The sequence below is a fragment of the Mauremys mutica genome, chromosome 3, assembly GCF_020497125.1.
Source record: "Mauremys mutica isolate MM-2020 ecotype Southern chromosome 3, ASM2049712v1, whole genome shotgun sequence".
Taxonomy (NCBI): Eukaryota; Metazoa; Chordata; order Testudines; family Geoemydidae; genus Mauremys; species Mauremys mutica.
Genome location: NC_059074.1, coordinates 128,906,975 through 128,925,649, shown reverse-complemented (window position 1 = coordinate 128,925,649; position 18,675 = coordinate 128,906,975). Strand labels below are relative to the sequence as shown.

Below are 18,675 nucleotides of genomic sequence, written 5' to 3'. Positions count from 1 at the left end.
AGCCATTTGTCTAACAGCAAGGCTACTGGTTAAGGACTCTCATACGTAGGAGAAAAAATTAATTTCAATGTCACAATGCTCAGGGCCTGTCTACACTTAGGCCTGGTCTACACTAGGCGTTTAAATCGGTTTTAGGAGCCTAAAACCGATTTAACGCCACAACCGTCCACACTAGGAGGCACCTTATATCGATTTTAATGGCTCTTTAAATCGGTTTCTGTACTCCTGCCCGACGAGAGGAGTAGCGCTAATATCGGTATTAACATATCGGAATAGGGTTAGTGTGGCCGCAATCGACGGTATTGGCCTCCGGGAGCTATCCCACAGTGCACCACTGACCGCTCTGGACAGCATTCTCAACTCGGATGCACTGGCCAGGTAGACAGGAAAAGCCCCGCGAACTTTTGAAATTCATTTCCTGCTTCGACAGCGTGGAGAGCTCATCATCACAGGTGACCACGCACAGCTCATCAGCACAGTTAACAATGCAGTCTCCTGAGAATCGAAAAAGAGCCCCAGCATGGACCGCTCGGGAGGTAATGGATCTGATCGCTATATGGGGAGAGGATTCAGTGCTAACAGAACTGCGTTCCAAAAGACGAAATGAAAAAGTATTTGAAAGAATTTCTAAGTCTATGACGGATAAAGGCCACAGCAGGGACTCCGTGCAGTGCAGAGTGAAAGTTAAGGAGCTCAGACAAGCCTACCAGAAAACCAAAGAAGCAAACGGAAGGTCCGGGGCAGGTCGAAAAACATGCCGCTTCTATGATGACCTGCATGCAATTTTAGGGGGCTGCGCCACAAGTACCCCACCCCTGACCGTGGATTCCGAGGTGGGGGTTGTAATCTCTGCCATGTCAGACGGGGAAGATGAAGAGGAAGAAGAAGAGGAAGACCTCGCAGAGAGCACACAGCACTCCGTGACCCCCAGCAGCCAGGAGCTTTTTATCACCCTGACGGAATTACCCTGCTCCCAGCCCTCACAAGCAACTATTCCAGAGAATGATGCCATGGAAGGGAGCTCTGGTGAGTGTACCTTTGCAAATAGCAAACAGTGTTTTTTAAGCAAGCCTTTTTTAATGATTGATTTGCCCTGAGGACTTGGGACGCATTCGCAGACAGTATAGTTACTTAGAAAAGTTTGTTAACATGTCCGGGGATTGAGAGGAAATCCTCCAGGGACATCTCGATGAAGCGCTCCTGTAGGTACTCCAGAAGCCTTTGCAGAAGGTTTCTGGGCAAGGCATCCTTGTTCCGCCCACCATGGTAGGACACTTTACCATGCCATGCATGTAGCAAGTAATCAGGTATCATTGCGTGGCAAAGCATAGCGGCGTATGGTCCCGGTGACTGCTGGCATTCAAGAAGCATGCGCTCTTTATCTTGTTCTGTTATCCTCAGCAAAGTGATATCGTTCAGGATAACCTGGTTAGAAATCAGGAATTTAAGTAAGGGGGGGTGGCCATTTTTCTACTGGGTTCGTGGAATGCAGCAGCTTAAAAAAAACACTTTCCTGCACGTAGCGAAGCGGGGGGAGGGGAGGAGTGAAATGCCGATGATCTTTTCTGTTTGGTCACCGGCGAGGCGATCTTCCCCAAGCTACCGGACAAGCAGTGGGTGGGGGGGAGGGGGAAGGTTGTTGATTAGCAGGGAGCTAGCGTGGTATTAGCCATGCGTTGGGGGGGGAGGGGTAAATCACTGAGACAGTGGCTTACCATGGCCGCATGCAAGCTGAATCCTGATGCCTGGACCTGTGTCTGAGATCTGTAACCCAAGAGTTGCAAGCAGGCACTATTAAGATGAAAAATGCGACCTTGTAGGGAAATCACATGTGCTATGTAAGGTGAATAGTGCTTTTCACTGTGAAAGAGTATAACCATTGTTCTGTAAAATGTATCTTTCTAAATATTTATCTCCCTCATGCAGCTGCAAATATTTCAAACGTCCCTCCTCCATCCCAAAGGCTAGCACAGATAAGGCGGAGGAAAAAGAAGACGCGAGATGAGATGTTCTCGGATATTATGGAAGTTACACGCAATGAAAGAGCTCATCTGAATGAGTGGAAGGACGTGGTTTCAAATTACAGGAAAGAGGCCAGTGAACGTGAGGACAGGAGGGATGAACGTGAGGACAGGAGGGACAACCGAGATGAGAGGTGGCGGCAGGAAGACCGGCAGGAAAATCAGCGGTGGCGGCAGGAAGATCAGCGGTGGCGGGATGCAACTCTGGGGCTGCTGCGTGATCAAACTGACATGCTCCGGCGTCTTGTGGAGCTTCAGGAACGGCAGCAGGATCACAGAGTGCCGCTGCAGCCCCTGTATAACCACCCTCCCCCCTCACCATGTTCCTTAGCCTCCTCACCCAGACGTGTAAGAACGCGTGGGGGGAGGCTCCGTGCACCCGCCCACTCCACCCCCGTGGACAGCCCAACCAGAAGGATGTCGTTACTCTGAATTTTATTTTTTTAATGGCCTTCTCCATCCCTCCTTTCCTCCTCTCAAAGCACACCCTTACTTCTCTCCCTCTTTTTATAATGAATCAATAAAGAATTCATGCTTTTTAAATGAGAGTGACTTTATTTGCATAAGTAAGCTGTACTCGAAGGGGGAGGGGGAGTTGCTTACAGGGACTGAGTCAATCAAGGGGGTTGGGTGTTCATCAACAAACACAGCAGTCACACTGTACCCTGGCCATTGATGAAGCTCGTTTTCAAAGCTTCTCTGATGCGCACCGCTTCCTGGTGTGCTCTTCTAATCTCCCTGGTGTCTGGCTGCGCGTAATCAGCGGCCAGGTGATTTGCCTCAGCCTCCCACCCCGCCATAAAGGTCTCCCCCTTACTCTCACAGAGATTGTGGAGAATACAGCAAGCAGCAATAACATAGGGGACATTGGTTTGGCTGAGGTCTGAGCGAGTCAGTAATGTGCGCCAGCGCGCCTTTAAACGGCCAAATGCACATTCCACCACCATTCTGCACTTGCTCAGCCTGTAATTGAACAGATCCTGACCACTGTCCAGGCTGCCTGTGTATGGCTTCATGAGCCATGGCATCAAGGGGTAGGCTGGGTCCCCCAGGATAACGACAGGCATTTCAACATCCCCAACTGTTATTTTCTGGTCTGGGAAGTAAGTCCCTTGCTGCAGCCGTTTAAACAGAGTAGTGCTTCTGAATACGCGAGCGTCATGAACCCTCCCTGGCCATCCCGCGTGGATGTTTGTGAAACGTCCCTTGTGATCCACCAGTGCTTGCAGCACCATTGAAAAGTACCCCTTCCGGTTTACGTACTGGGTGCCCTGGTGCTGCGGTGCCAAGATAGGGATATGGGTTCCATCTATCGCCCCCCCACAGTTAGGGAATCCCATTGCAGCAAAGCCATCCACTATGGCCTGCACGTTTCCCAGAGTCACAACCTTTCGTAGCAGCAGCTTAGTGATTGCTTTGGCTACTTGCATCACAGCAGCCCCCACAGTAGATTTTCCAACTCCAAATTGATTCCCGACTGACCGGTAGCTGTCTGGCGTTGCAAGCTTCCACAGGGCTATCGCCACTCGCTTCTCTACTGTGAGGGCTGCTCTCATCTTGGTATTATGGCGTTTCAGGGCAGGGGCAAGCAAGTCACAAAGTTCCATGAAAGTGCCCTTACGCATGCGAAAGTTTCGCAGCCACTGGGAATCGTCCCACACCTGCAACACAATGCGGTCCCACCAGTCAGTGCTTGTTTCCCGGGCCCAAAATCGGCGTTCAATGGATAGAATCTGCCCCATTACCATCAGGATCTCCAAAGCGCCGGGGCCCGCGGTTTGAGATAATTCTGTGTCCACGTCCTCATCACTGTCATCGCCGCGCTGCCGTATCCGCCTCTTACTCGCCTCGGTTCGAAGGTCCTGGTTCAGCATATACTGCACGAGAGTGCGCGAGGTGTTTAAAACATCCACGATTGCGGTATGGAGCTGAGCAGGGTCCATGCTTGCTGTGCTATGGCGTCTGCACGGTTCACCAAGCAAAAAAGGCGCGAAACGGTTGTCTGCCGCTGTCAGGGAGGGAGGGAGGGGTGAGGCTGTACCCAGAACCACCCGCGAAAATGATTTTTGCCCCATCAGGCACTGGGATCTCAACCCGGAAATGCCAAGGGGCGGGGGAGGCTGCGGGAACTATGGGATAGCTACGGGATAGCTACCCACAGTGCAACGCTCCAGAAATCGACGCTAGCCTCGGACCATGGACGCACACCACCGATTTAATGTGTTTAGTGTGGCCGCGCACACTCGATTTTATAAAATCTGTTTTACAAAACCGGTTTATGCAAATTCGGAATAGTCCCGTAGTGTAGACGTACCCTTAAATGCTGCAGTGGCACAGCAGCACCACTGTAGCTGTGCTGCTGTAGTGCTTCAGTGAAGATGCTTCTGATGCTGATGGGAGGGGTTTTCCTGTTGGCATAGATAATCCACCTCCCCGAGAGGTGGTAGCTAGGTTAATAGGAGAACTGTCCTGTAGATTTAGCTCTGTTTACACTGGGAGTTAGGTCAGCTTATTTGAGTAGCTCAGGGGTGTGGATTTTTCACACCCTGAGCAATGTAGTTATACTGATCTAATTTCCTAGTGTAGACCAGGCCTCAGAGTTGGCAGGGTTTTGCAGTTTCTGTTTGGCTCTGCAGTTCCCAAGGGAAGAGAAAACTCTTCCATAATCAAGTTCCAGATGAAAATTCCAGACTCCTCTTATTTTGAGCAGAGGGTGCCTTTCACAGTGGAACAATGTTTGTAACAACAGACCATTCTCTGTATGACAATGGTCTCAAACTATTGTACTGATGACCCCTTTCACATAGCAAGCCTCTAAGAATGACCCCCACCCTTTTAAATTAAAAACACTTGTTTATATATTTAACACCATTATAAATGCTGGAGACAAAGTGGGGTTTGGGGTGGAGGCTGACTGCTTGCGACCCCCCATGTAAAACGTCAGGACCCCCTGAGGGGTCCTGACCCCCAGTTTGAGAACCTCTGCTGTATGAAGAGGGGGGAAGGGAAACAAAAGAAAGAATTGGGACATAGTGCTGACTTGTTACTGATCAGGTATATATTTTTAAGTACACTTGGAGGAGCACAAGACAATACATTTATAAACTCGCCCCATGGTCAGCCTCTGTAGGAATTAAGATGGTCTCAGTCATGGCTCCAAACATCAGAATAGAACTGTGCAGCTGCACTGTGTGGTTCCATAGCAAAATAACAAAATTCTTCCCTGTGTCCTGACCACAATGGGAGCCATGTACAACATCCAAGAGCAGTATTTGTCCCAAAAGATTAAACTGATCACAGAAAGTAACATCTAATTCAAACAGAAGTAATGTGAGAGCAGTTTTCAAAAGTACATAAAAGTACTGCTAAGCATCCCTATAAACATAAAGTCAACACTTTATGTTCATGCTCTATTTGCTTTATGTTTTTATTGAATGACTGTGATAGATAATATTAGGCTTCAGAGTACATGAAAATTCCAAATGTTAAGTACTATACTATATATAACAGGATTTCTACATGGGAATAAATGCTTTATTTTTGCTAGGAGCCACACTGCTTTTAACTCAATGTATGCTTTCTCTCTTATGTTATGCAGATTTAATGTTTGCTCTACAATACAACAATTCCTTGATGAACTCAGCAGAAATAAATTTTTTAAAGTTTGGATTTCAGCAGTTAGGACAAGACAAATGATGACAGGATACAGGGCAAACTGAGCATTTTTGGAATTCCAACTCAAATACACCAGTGATCAATGGGCAATGACACAAGGCACACTACACACAAGTGGCTCTTATCAAGAGAAGGCGTTTTCAGAAGTGTGCCCTGGCCTGTTCAAAGTAACAAAGCATTCCACAGGTGTGTGAACAGATTATCAGGATCTGGAATAAGACTCCACCCACTCCCATGCCTCCTCCCCTTGCATTTTATCTGTATCCAAACCTCCTAAATAGGAAGACCCAAGACACACCCTGTTTACCTCTAAATAAAACCCAAACTCCAGAGTGATTAGAAAATAACTCTGACTGTGCCACAGGGCATGTTACAACATCAAGTACCTTTACAATTCTTTGTAATTAGCTTTAAAGTTCTGACATTATCACATAAGAAAGAGACCTGAAGAAGAGCTCTGTGTAGCTCAAATGCATGTCTCCTTCACCAACAGAAGCTGGTCCCATAAAAGATATTACCTCACCCACCTTGTCTCTCACATATGAAAGAGGCACGTTACTCCATTACAATATATCAAAGGTTAATGTCTGGTAAATTGTTTTTATACATGTTGATTGAAAAATATGAGAAAAAATAAAAGTTACCTATTTGCTTTTATAAAGAATGTCTCAGTGAATCCAGGTTACAGGTTTCATAAGTGTTATTGATTTGATTCTTAACAGTTCACTTGAGTCACCAAACCTCAGTTATTATGAAGGTCTTTTGCCATAAATATAAGTATTAATAATACTTTGCACGTCTCAAAGCACTTTACAAACATTTATTAATTAAATTCAACAATACCCATGTGAGTTAAATAAATATTATGACAATCATTTTGCAGATAGGGAAGCTGAGGCATGGAGAGATTAAATGACTTGCACAAAATTATTATTTACTATTTCTGTTACCATAGGGTCTATAAGCCCCAGTTGTGAACCAGGACACCACCATGTGCAAAGTGCTGTACAAAGAACAAAAGGATGGTCCCTGCACCAAAAAGCTTACCGTTTAAGTACAGTATGAGAAACAACAGATGAATAGACAAACAGACTAGTACAAGGAAACAATGAGATAATATTAGTCAGCAAGATAAGTTGTGGTCTTAACAAAGCAGCAGTCTAACTTCTGTCAATTTTTTTTGTAGACATCACTGCAAAGGAGTTTAAAGGAGGGATCTGAAGGAGAACAATGAACTGGCTTTGCAGATGTTTACAGGGAGTACCCTCCCAAGCGTAAGGGACAGCATTGTAGAGAGCACAAAGATGCTTGTTTGAAATTTAACAAGAGGGTGATAGAGGCTGGCATCACAGGCCAACTGACCAACTGGAGGCAGGTCTCAACTTTTCACTACTAAATGAGAGATGATAGGCAGAGTGGGGACAGGCTATGAAGGGCCTTGAAAATGAAGACAAGCCATGGTTGGTACGATACAGAAATGGCACAAGTAATCAGTGGCACAGCTGAGAAAGGAACTTGAAAACCCATACGTTTACCACCCAGTTCCTTGCAATATATACTGTATATGACTGACTGTTTTTCCTATGATCACCCTCCCACAGGATATCAAACCAATATTTCAACACAAAATTCTAGATTATAATCCATACTTCATATGTTTGTAGTGCTTAGCATAACAGGGCCCTGATCCTGATGGTCACCTCTATAAATATTAGGAAATCTTAACTATAGGAACTGCTATTGCTCTGCTAATAAAAGACCATTTGACCTCAGTACTTCATCTACCATTGGTTAATTGTTCCATACAGACACACTCCACATGTCAGGCTGATTTGAATAAAAAAAAAATCAATCATTGCAGGACATATTTTCAGTGTTATTTAGTTTATACTTTCATTCTCTCTTCCAAATTTTAACTAATAAAGTCAAACAAGTACAGTAAACCACTTCTGTGGATCTTTCTGATTACAGTAAAAGCCTTGCCCACAAATCACAAAAACAGAACTTGTGTCTAAAGGATTCCACAACACCTCAAACACTGTCCTGTTTCCCTAGATACTGAACTACTGGATCCTAAATGAGGGTCTTTACAACACTGGAAAATGTAAAACAACATGTGATTCTTTACAAGTAGGCTAACACTTTAGTATAAATGGTGTAACAATGTATTATTTTGTACTGCGTCTTTCATACAATTTGTATTCGCAAATGTGTTATAGTTCTCAGAAAAATAGACTCTCGTTAGACAGGAATGTGCATTCTAACATTTCCTTTAGAGATTAAGAAAATAAATTTTTAACATGGCATGTGGAATGGAACAATTTTCTGTCTAACATGATCTGAAATAGACTAGACGCTACCATCCCCAATTCAAAGTATAGAAAGAGAACGTAGCTATTTCTGACTGGAACTTATGGGAATAGTGATTTTATTTTTCATCTCAGGTATCTCATCAAAGCTCAGCTGGTTTTTTTCAAAATTCCATACAAAGGCCCCCAATCCTGCAACTGACTGCACATGTTCACCCCTCCTCCTGCACTAGTCAACCAAATTCATCTTTATATTTAGACCCAGCATGGAAAATTTCAACCTGAAAGGAACTTTTTTGAGAAACCTATGAGCAACTGGAAACGTGGGACTATTACGGAAACAATTCAATCTTAACTGCAGCACTGGCTATGATGGTACTTGCACTTATCTAATACCTTTCCATCCAATAATCTCCAACTATTTTACCATTGTTATTTAATTACAGTACCCTTGCAACATCCATGTGAAACAGATATGTATTAGCACTATCTTTTAGGCCTTGTCTACACTACAAAGTTTTTTGTTGTTAAAACAGTGGATGCGTACACAGGTGGAGTTAGATGACGATGTGGAGCTCCCAGCGGGGTCATCCGGTGGCGTAGGCATCCAAGAACTGTTCACCACTTCAGAGGTGTCTAGCCAGTCTCAGCAGTTGCTCTCCAGTGAGCAAGAAGCAGGAGAGGAGATGCCTGGCTGCAGTTTGTGTAGTGAGGAGGTGGGTTCAGCGTATAGAAAGGTACAAAGCTGGCTGTGTTTCTGTGTGCTGGACATTTCCCTGTGCAGCTAATCAGTACAGCAGAACAAGGTGTTGATGAACACCGAGATCTCACGGGAATTCTCCAGAGAGATCTCTAGGAAAGTTTTCTGGAGGTACTTGGTAATCCTCTGCCAAAGGTGCATTGGCAGAGCTGCCTTGTTCCTCCCCCCATTGTAAGAAACTTTCCTGCACCATTCAGCAATCACTTGTGTAGGTACCAAAGTGGCACAGAGGTGAGTAGCATAGGGACCAGAGCAGAAACAACAAGCATGTAATGTACCCTCGCTTCCCTGCTTATCTCAGAAGTGAGATATCTGCTACAATGACCCTTGCCTAATTTTTTTCCCTAGTTGGTTGCACTGCAACCTTTGCAGAGTGCTCTTTTCCCCATGTAGAGCGCCCTTCACCCCCCACCCCAGCCAACACTCACCATGCTTTGGGTGTTCGCAGAGATGTGTGCTTGCCAAGGCTCAGTGAGAAAGTGACTGTTATGTTACCAGAGGTGTATTTTACTGAAATGTTTCAATGCTGTGCATTAATTTAAAAATCATGCTTTGGCGAATTGTTCCTTCTGCTTTGGCAGATGTGGCCTTCAGGAACACCCCACACACACCAGCCAAGAGTTTCAGCAAGATAAAAAAGCACCCAAGATGGAGAAAAGAAGACATGTTCGGGGAGGTACTGCATTTCTCCAATGCAGAGAAAAGGGAATGCAAGGAGTGGAGGGAAGCTGAAAGGCAGGACAGAAAAAAAAATCAGGAGTTTGTTAAAGATGCTACTGAATGGATGATTAAAGTCATGGAGGAACAAATGTAGATACCAAAGTCCTTAACGCTGCAGACTGAGCAAATGTGTGCCCGCCCTCTCCTGCAGCACATTCAGAACTCTTTTCCATTCCCCTCACCAAACTCTGCCCACACAGTCCTTTCCGGGACTTCTCAGTTTCCCCTTCACTCCACTCCCTTGGACAACTTTCAAAATGATAGCTGGACCTACACAGATCTCTGAAAGTCTGCCCTTCCCTGGTACCTCCATTCCCACCAAGCATACGTGTGTGTGTTTGTGTGTGTGGTTTCTTGTGCTTTTAAGTTTTTGAACAGTAACTCATTTATTTATTTCCTACAAATTGAGATAGCAGGCATTACCAATATATACACAGGCAGTTTAATCATTTATTTACTGGAATATAAGGCCCCAAATGTCACCATTGCTTCCTAGGAAAACTACATGTAATGCAACATTGCAGGACCAATCATAGTAATACATTACTGGTTCTCATTTTCAAAGTGTTGCCCTAAAGCCTCCTGATCTGAATTATCCCACTCTGGGTGCCCCTCTATTAGCCCTGGTATCTGGCTGCTCAAAATCAGCAGCCAAGTGGTCTGCCTCAACACTCCATCCTGAGCAAACCTTTCACCCGTAGCTTCACAAAGATTACGCAATGTACAACACTGTGCCTATGACCATGGGGATATTATCCTCACTGAGGTCTAACCTGCCATAAAGGCATCGCCAGCGCGTCTTTAATCTGCCAAAGGCATTTTCCACTGTCATCCAGCACCTACTCAGCCTATTGTTGAACAGCTCCTTAGTGCTGTTCAGGTTTCCCATGTAAGGTTTCATGAGCCCTGGCTATAATGGGTATGCTGGGTCTCCCAGGATCACTATGTGCATTTCAACATCCCCCACTGTAATCTTCTGGTCCGGAAAGAAAGTCCCCGCTTGTAGCTTTCTATATAGGCCAGTGTTCCTGAAGATTCATGCATCATGCACCTTCCTGGACCATCCTGCGTTGATGTCAGTGAAATGCTTATGGTGATCCATAAGCGCCTGCAACACCGTGGAGAAGTACCCCTTCCTATTGATGTATTCCTGTTATCTGCATGACGATATGATCCCACCATTCAGTGCTTGTTTCCCAAGCCCAAAAACGACGGTCCACTCTCTGCACCTGTTCTGTGAATGCCAAAAGCAATTTAAAGTTGCTCCTATCCATATCACACAGCCTGTCAGGCAACTGGGAGTCTTCTTCAGTTAGGGACTTCGTGATTAACTGCGCTGTCATCCACAATGACTTCATGACAGTTATCAGAGCACAGGAGAGCAGTGCAGGATCCATCCCTTCTCACAAAGATGCTGGCATGCACAGCAAAGAAGGAATGTCGAAAAACGCCATGAAAGAAAGCCAGAAGCCCATGGAATGCTGAGACAGAAAGCAATGCATCATGGGACATTGAGCCCTGTCCCAAGATGCGCCACAATCTGCTCCGCCTTCCCACAACACCTAGCGCAGAAGGTGTTGAGCAGGACTGTTGGATAGATACCCACAGTGAACTGCTCACACTGTGGATGCTAGTGCCCTAAGTGTGGACATGGTCTGCTGACAGATGGCATGAGTGTGAACGTGCATTTCAGATTTTTATTACAGCGCTTTTGGAGTGTCGATATAATTTTTGTTGACAAAACTCTGTAGTGTAGACAAGGCCTAAGATGGGTAAACTAAAAGAGGTTAAGTCATTTGCCTAAGATCACATGGCAAATCAGTGGCAGAGCTAGGAACAAAATCTAGATCTTCAGATGCCCAGTCCTAGTTTCAAATCTCTAGAAAATGCCCCCTTTTACATTTAACATTGTATGTCATTAATGAACACGAATGAACCAGACAAATTATAGAAAATGAAATGCCTGTAAATGTTACACTGACGCTCAATTCCCAACCTTTGAGTGAGTAACTGTAAGAGAAGAATGCTCAAAAAGAAAACCACACTTTGTTTATCCCGGTTATCAGCATTATGTTAGCAGATCAGTCATGTCTTTACCTGCAAACCTGTTAGCTGAGCAGCTGACTTCCCCTGAAGGCACAGAGTGTGAGCCACAAATGCATTCAAGTCCTCCAGAGAGAGACTGTCCACCTGAAACAGAGATAAAAAAAATCTGAGCTGTGAGCTATGGAAGAAAAACCATTCTGCAAATTGGTCTTTATCACTGTGTAAACACAAACACACAAAATGAGTAGGGTAGTGGTGAAGGAGTGACATTCCAACAACCAGAATTTAGATAAAGAAAAAGAACACGGTACTTAATTTCACAACCCCATTTGTGTAGCTTTGTATTATCTCCACTCTCCACAACTCTACCCAAAAGCTAACTTTCACATTCTCCCTCTTCTTTTTCTTTTAGGACCTTTATAAGTAGTACCAACAGGATATCTACCAGTAACTACAATACCAAGAGTGTTCCAATAATGATGCTACTTCAGAGGTATAAAATATCTTTACAGTACAAAATCACTCTACCACTAGGGTCCCAAAATGAAGAATAATTAAACCAGCCATAGTTGATGGCTATGAAGATTTATCTCCAGTACAAATGCTCTACTGACCATCAGTAGAAAGATGTAAAAAATTAGCTACATCATTTAAAAATGGGTGTGTCAGTAAAAATGACAAGATAATTTAGAACAAAATTTTCTTACTTCAAAGTAAATTTCCAGGTTAGATTAATCCTTGGTTGGTTTTTTGGTGGGGAGGGAGGGGCAGGGTTGGATTTTTTTTGTGAAAGGAATTTAAATTTTTGAAGAAAATTGGGGGAAATCACCCTTATGAAAAACAACCCAAACAATAGAGGAAAACTCTGAGTTTCACCTAGTTGTTTTCTTCAGATGTTTCTATAAGGGAAGGAGAGGTGAGGTCTGCCCCCTCTGGAAGAAGCAGACGGTCTGACTCCCTGAAATCCATGGGTCTCTGGGATCTGACAGAGGCAAAGGGCCATCTGTGTGGAAGCCCTATGGTTTTGCACCAGCAACTGCTCCCCCACACCCCTTGTGCTCTTTCTGCAGCATGGATCCAACTAAGTTATGATCTCCTACTTCTCCCCCAAAAAGAATGCACACTTAAGCTGTGTATATATGTCAATGCTGAATATTTGCTAACATTGTTGAGGTTATAATAAGGTTTTGATTATACTGTGAAGGAGATCCATGTGGTATGTACAATGTTTTTCCTTATCAGCTGGAAACGGAAGGAAGTTTTTGTGAATATATGGAACCCGCATTGTCAGTGCAAACATGCTGATTAGAGGTTCAGGTGAAGTTAGGGATATCCAGCTAGCCAGCCGCTAAAATCCCTCTTAGTAGCTGTTCTCTAATTTATCTACCTGTAAAGGATTAAAAAGTCTCTCTGCTATGCATAGGTAAAAGAAAGTGAGTGGGCACATGGCCAAAAAAGTTAATGGGAAGGCTAGAACTTTAAAAAATTGAAACAAGACTCCCCTTGTATATGTCTCTTGTTGTTCCCCGGGGAAGAGGTGAACAGGGCAACATCATTGTTGTAAGAAGCTTGGGGCCAGGTATGAAAAATCCTCAGTATCATACCTAGAAACTACTCATTTGAAACCTCAGATATGTAAGTAGATCAGGAAATGTCTAGGAAGACACTATTAGGTTTATCTCTTTTTATTTCTTTATGGCTTCTGGACTCCTCTGTGCTAACCCCCGGTGCTTTTGTTTTGCTTGTAACCTTTAAGCTGGACCTCAAGAAAGCTCTTCTTGATGCTTAATCCTTGTAGTTTTTTTTTTTAAATCTAGCAAAAGCCTAAGTTCCCAGGTGTATTTTCTTTCCTTTTTTTTTTATTAATAAAATTTACCTTTTTAAAGAACAGAATTGGATTTTTGTCTCTTAAGAGGTTGGTGCACATGTTGTTTAATTAGCTGGTGGCAACGGCTGATTTCCTTTCCCTCCCCGCCCTTCTCAGCTCTTCCCTGGAGGGAGGGGGTGAAAGGGCTTGAGGGTACCCCACAGGAAGGAATTCCCAAGTGCACCTTCCTGCGCGCTCAAAGGGGTTCTGCACTTGGGTGGTGGCAGCATCTACCCATCCAAGGTCAGAGAAAAGCTGTAACCTTGGGAGTTTAATACAAGCCTGGAGTGGCCAGTATTAATTTTTAGAATCCTTGCAGGCTCCCACCTTCTGCACTTGAAGTGAGGAACCAGCCTTGACAGTCTTATCATTTTTGTGTGTGACTTCATCTGAGAGTGTAATGGTCATCTCATTTCACCCACACTGTTGTTATTAGGGCGTTAAGTGCACTGGATGACATACACCACATGTTATGATAGGACCCATGGATCTTGAAAGGTATGTGGTGAGGGGTACAGATCATCACAGCAGCAGAGATAGATACAAAACCTACAGACCGTTGTTCTGGCAGGGTCTGGGCCACTTTGAGTTGGTGTGGCCTGGTCTGTGCAAAGCTTGCTTCTGATGATGAACATGTCAACATGTTAGGGGATTGTTTGAAGGCCAGAAGAGGAGGTTTGAGAAAGATTTATTTCAGTATGTGGTGCCCATAGAGCATAGGTATTAATTGTTTAATGATACCCCATATGAGTTCCAAGGTGAGGTGGTAGGTGAAAATGAGGGGCATGCAATTGGAGGGTTCCTCCCCCCCCGGCAATATTGAAGAAAGTTGTCTCGGGGTATTTGAGTGGACCAAGCTTCAATCTTTGGCAAATTCTTTTTGCTCTTGCTTAAAACAGTCTTCTTAAAGTTTTCATTAAATACATGAAAAATAAATATTGAGAAAGCCAGTCAGTCAATCCATATGCTGGTGCTTAAAAAAGTTAAAATTACAAGCATGAACAAAGGCACAGGTGACAGTAAGCAATTTCCTTCTGTTGCCTTTCTTGCTGCAGGCATTGGGGAGATACAGTTGGGAAACTGGTGTCTTTTTTTGTCTCTTTAAAATTAACTTTCAAACATAACTAAAAACAACTTCTAAGCTGTACATGCCTTAAAACATATTGATCAGGGTGTTATACTGAACCCTGATGGGTGCAGATCCATGGCAAAACATTCAGTTGATGGAGATACTGGGACTGTGAAGACTATAGATCAGGGGTGGGCAAACTACGTTCCACGGGCCGCATCTGGCCCATCAGGGCTTTGGATCCAGCCTGCAGGATTGTCCCCCATGGTGCCATGGACCCCGCACCACTCTCAGAAGTGGCCGGCTCCACGTCCCTGAGGCCCCCGGGCGGAGGGGCAGAGGGCTTCGTGTGTTGCCCTTGCCTCCAGGCACTGCCCCCTGCAGCTCCCATTGGCTGTGAATGGGGAACCACAGCCAATGGGAGCTTCAGGGGAGGTACCTGGAGGCACGGCAAGGGTAGCACACGAGGAGCCCTCCGTCCCCCTTCCCCCAGAGGCCACAGTGCTTCCTGGAGCAGCGCAGGGCCAGAGACAGGGCAGGCAGGCAGGCAGCTGGCCCCGGTGCGTGCCGCTGCCACCCCAGAGCCGCTTTAGGTAAGCGGTGCCGGGCCGGAGCCCGAACCCTGCCTGCACCCCACCCCCCAACTCCCTGCCTCTTAAGCCCCCTGCCTGCACCTCTCCTGCACTCCAACTCCCTGCCCTGAGCCCCCTCATATGCCCCGCACCTCTCCTGCACCTCAACCCCCTACCCTGAGCTCACTCATAAACCCTGCACCCCTCCTCTGCCCCAATCCCTTGCCCTGAAGCCCTTCCTGCACACACCACCTCCTCCCGCATCCCACATTCCCTCCCGCACCCCAACCCCCTGCCCCGGCCCTGCATACAATTTCCCCATCCAGATGTGGCCCTCGGCCCAAAAGGTTTGTCCACCCCTGCTATAGATAAACCCCACATTGTGAAACTCAATCAGATGCTTGCAAGGTGCCAAATCTGGGTGAAAGTTGCCTTCCCAGTGTAAAAGCCTTCACTCTACCTACAGCACAGAGTTCTATACAGACCCGGAAGGGTCTGGGTGTTGGCTGTAGGTGTCTTAGCAGACATTCCATTTCTTTTTTTGCGGGGGGGGAAATGATATTTTGGATATAAAAGCAGAAAGGATGACTCAGACCCACTCAGTTAGCTCCAAACATCCCAGAGACTGTGTGAGCCAAAATGCAAATGGAGTAGCTGACAGGGAGAAGGGGTTTGTATCCCTCCTGCCAGTATCGGAGAGGAAACACTGTGAAGATCAAGATACCTCCCCAGCACATGCAACTTAAATACCTGGGGCTGAAAGAAGGGGGGGAATTGAGAGAACTTTTTGCTCCAGGGGAGCAAGGAGTCCTACTGACCTGAAGGGAAACTGAGTCCTGATGCCCAGGCCAGGGAAATACGCTCTCTGCCCACCCTTATCAGTGAACCAGAGGCAGTACACAGCATGCGCAGGGTCTCCAGCCAAAAGTGATACCACTGAGCCAGCCGCAATACACTGGCTAATCTATGACACCCATCCAGAGGTGGGAAATGCCCAAGTGAAGGGTACGTGGGGGATGATGGAAGTAACTACAGCCAGGAAAAGGGGAAGTCTCCCCTCCCTCCCCAGTCTATGACTGCCTGCTGGTTTGTGAAAATGTAAATGACACTGAGCCTGGTTGGGGGGTGGGGAAGAGGAGGGGAGAAGAACTGCTGTTCACCTTGACTCAGTGTGTAGGGATCAAAAGGCCAACGCAGCATCAATACTCTTTCCCCTCTCCTCATAGAAGTTGAAGCCAGGCCAAAGGGATCCCAAGGTCCTGACCTCCAAGGAGGTGGGGCAGAGAACGAGGGAGGTTTGAAAAATCTCCCTTGCCTGACCCCTCAGCCGTTAAAAACAGTGCATTGTTGAGAGCTGCTTCACAGGGAGCCAGCCCTGCTTTATTTCTCCCTTCTGGCCAAAGAGTTGCTGGGGGTGGAGAACGCCCACTCACCACCAGGACACCCATCTTTGTCCCACCCTTGAGGGACAAAGGGACACGACACACACTCCCTAGAAACCAGATAGGAGGTGGGAGTGGGAGGACCAGGTTCTGGGGTGACAGAGGTAAAAAGGTGTGTGAGAGAGTTCCACCTATAGTACTGCCCCATAGGTTCCAAAGAAAGAAAATATATGGTATGGTTGTGAAATGACTGTACAGATTTATGAATGATGTATACTGGCTTGTCAGCAAAATGTTTATTATATGAATAGTTGAAAAATCAAATTAGGCAAGGTAATGGCAGAAACGCCATTGAAGGAATAAGTCCATGTGTTTCCCTAGGATGCTGGTCAAGCAGCCCTGTTACACAAACCTCTTTATAAGGGAGATGTGACAGATATTGCAAACCCAGGGGGACAGAATATTATATTAAGTTTACGTATCACTGTGAGTTAGGGATTGTATGTGTATACAACTATGAGGAGAACGTTACAACTTCTCCAGAAACCAAAAACACCGGGATCTGATTAAGACAAATCACTCAGGTTGTAACACCTCCAGAGAGATACCACCACCTGGGGAGGTTCACATATACTGGTTCAAACTGAACTGCCTAGAGATCATCAGACAAAGAAAAGACTTTTGGATAAAAAGCTGGGTTAACACTGGCTCAGGGCTTCTTTCTGATCCAACAAACGGACAGGACCTCCTAACCAAGGGCCCCAACCCTTAGAGAAGGGTTGGAAAGACTTTGGTCTAGTAGGGCCCCATAAATGACGGATGACCTCTGATAAGCTTTTAGCATGTGCATGGGAACATTTTTTATATGTTTTCTCTGTAATACTTTTATTTTAAGAATAAATGTGCTTGCTTCATTAAGGTTTTTTGATAAACTGTATATACTGTTATAGCCCCTAGAGAGAGGTTAACCAGAGGTGCCAGGCCTCAGTTAGACCTGGTGGGGAAACTACAGTGAGGTGCAGAGGGACTATAAGCCTAAACCTTCAGTCTGAGGGAAGGAGACACAGGTATCTGCCCAAAATAGGGGAACAGCTGGGACCTGGAAACCTAAAGAGGCTGCCCTCAAAGAAGACCCGGAGGTGGGGGGTCAAAGGTGCAGTTAACACAAACTGTGACACTGGATTTTTTTTTTAATTGTGTTTCCTGACCAAGAGGAAGGGGAGCCCAAATTTCTTCAGAGATTATTTTGCTATCTCGTCCTTTAGTCCTACCCTAAAAAACCCCTACAGATATTAGTATGCAATGTATGAAGGGTATCCAGGATAGAGTGATACATAGTTAACACAGTCAAAATCATGTCAGCCCCAATTCAGCAAAGCACTTAAGCATGTGCCTTTGTACTTTCTCATTAAGAATCTGTGCTGTAAATGCAACTAGTTAAAGAGAGGGGAAAAGTGGTTATGGCACACATTTGTACAATTCCCACATGTTCTTTCCAAATGAAGAAATCTTAGTTTGGGTTAATTCATGTGGCTGAGGAGAGTATGAGAAAATTAGGAAGATCCTATTTTCACATACAAATAAAAGCCCACTGCTGAGAAAACGAAAGTCAGAGAAAACAAATTATATTTTAATCAAAAGAGAGTTCACAGTAACAGGAAATAACAGAAAATCTAATCAAATTAGATGAATCCAATATTTTCTTGTTGCACTAATAAAGCAAGATATATTTGTGAGTTCACTATTTTAAAAGGTGACTAAAATTGTGAAGAATGTGTTAAAAATCTCTTGGAAATGGAAACAATGAATTAATATATTCAGTTCTAAGTTTCTTTTGGTTTTCATTGTTTTAGGTACATAAGCAGCGAATATTTCAGAGTAACAGCAGAAATATGTACCTGACTTCTTATTACAGTCAGATAAGAATTTGTATTTGCATGTGAGAACTGCTATGGCCACTCATCCTGGCTTTGAACTGGGGGAGCTGACAACGGGTGGTGTGAAGAAGTCATGGGAGTTGATGAGAAGGCCTAGAGTAGCCATAAGAACAGTCAGTCGCTGTTAAAGTTTTTTTTTTCTTTTCCTTTTTTTAAATATCATGACATGAAAGAAACACAAAAAGAACAGCCATAATTTACAAACAGAGCCAGGTATAGGGGGAAAATCCTAAGATTACATTTTTAGTTAGTTATTTTTCGTGAGGATGCACAAAGGTCTTTTGCCAGAGGCATTCAAAAATTAAGATGTATAATTT

The 18,675-nt window shown here is 44.9% G+C and overlaps 1 protein-coding gene across 4 annotated transcripts in view; it reads right to left on the bottom strand.

Moving 5' to 3' along the window:
* The window catches only part of FAM120B (family with sequence similarity 120B), a 101,062-nt gene that overhangs the window by 55,919 nt on the left and 26,468 nt on the right, over nt 1-18,675 (bottom strand). For all 4 annotated transcript variants that reach the window (XM_045010957.1, XM_045010960.1, XM_045010959.1 and 1 more), the window contains exon 6: nt 11,583-11,675. In XM_045010957.1, coding sequence (XP_044866892.1) covers nt 11,583-11,675 — 93 coding nt within the window. The remainder of the gene's footprint in view (nt 1-11,582; nt 11,676-18,675) is intronic.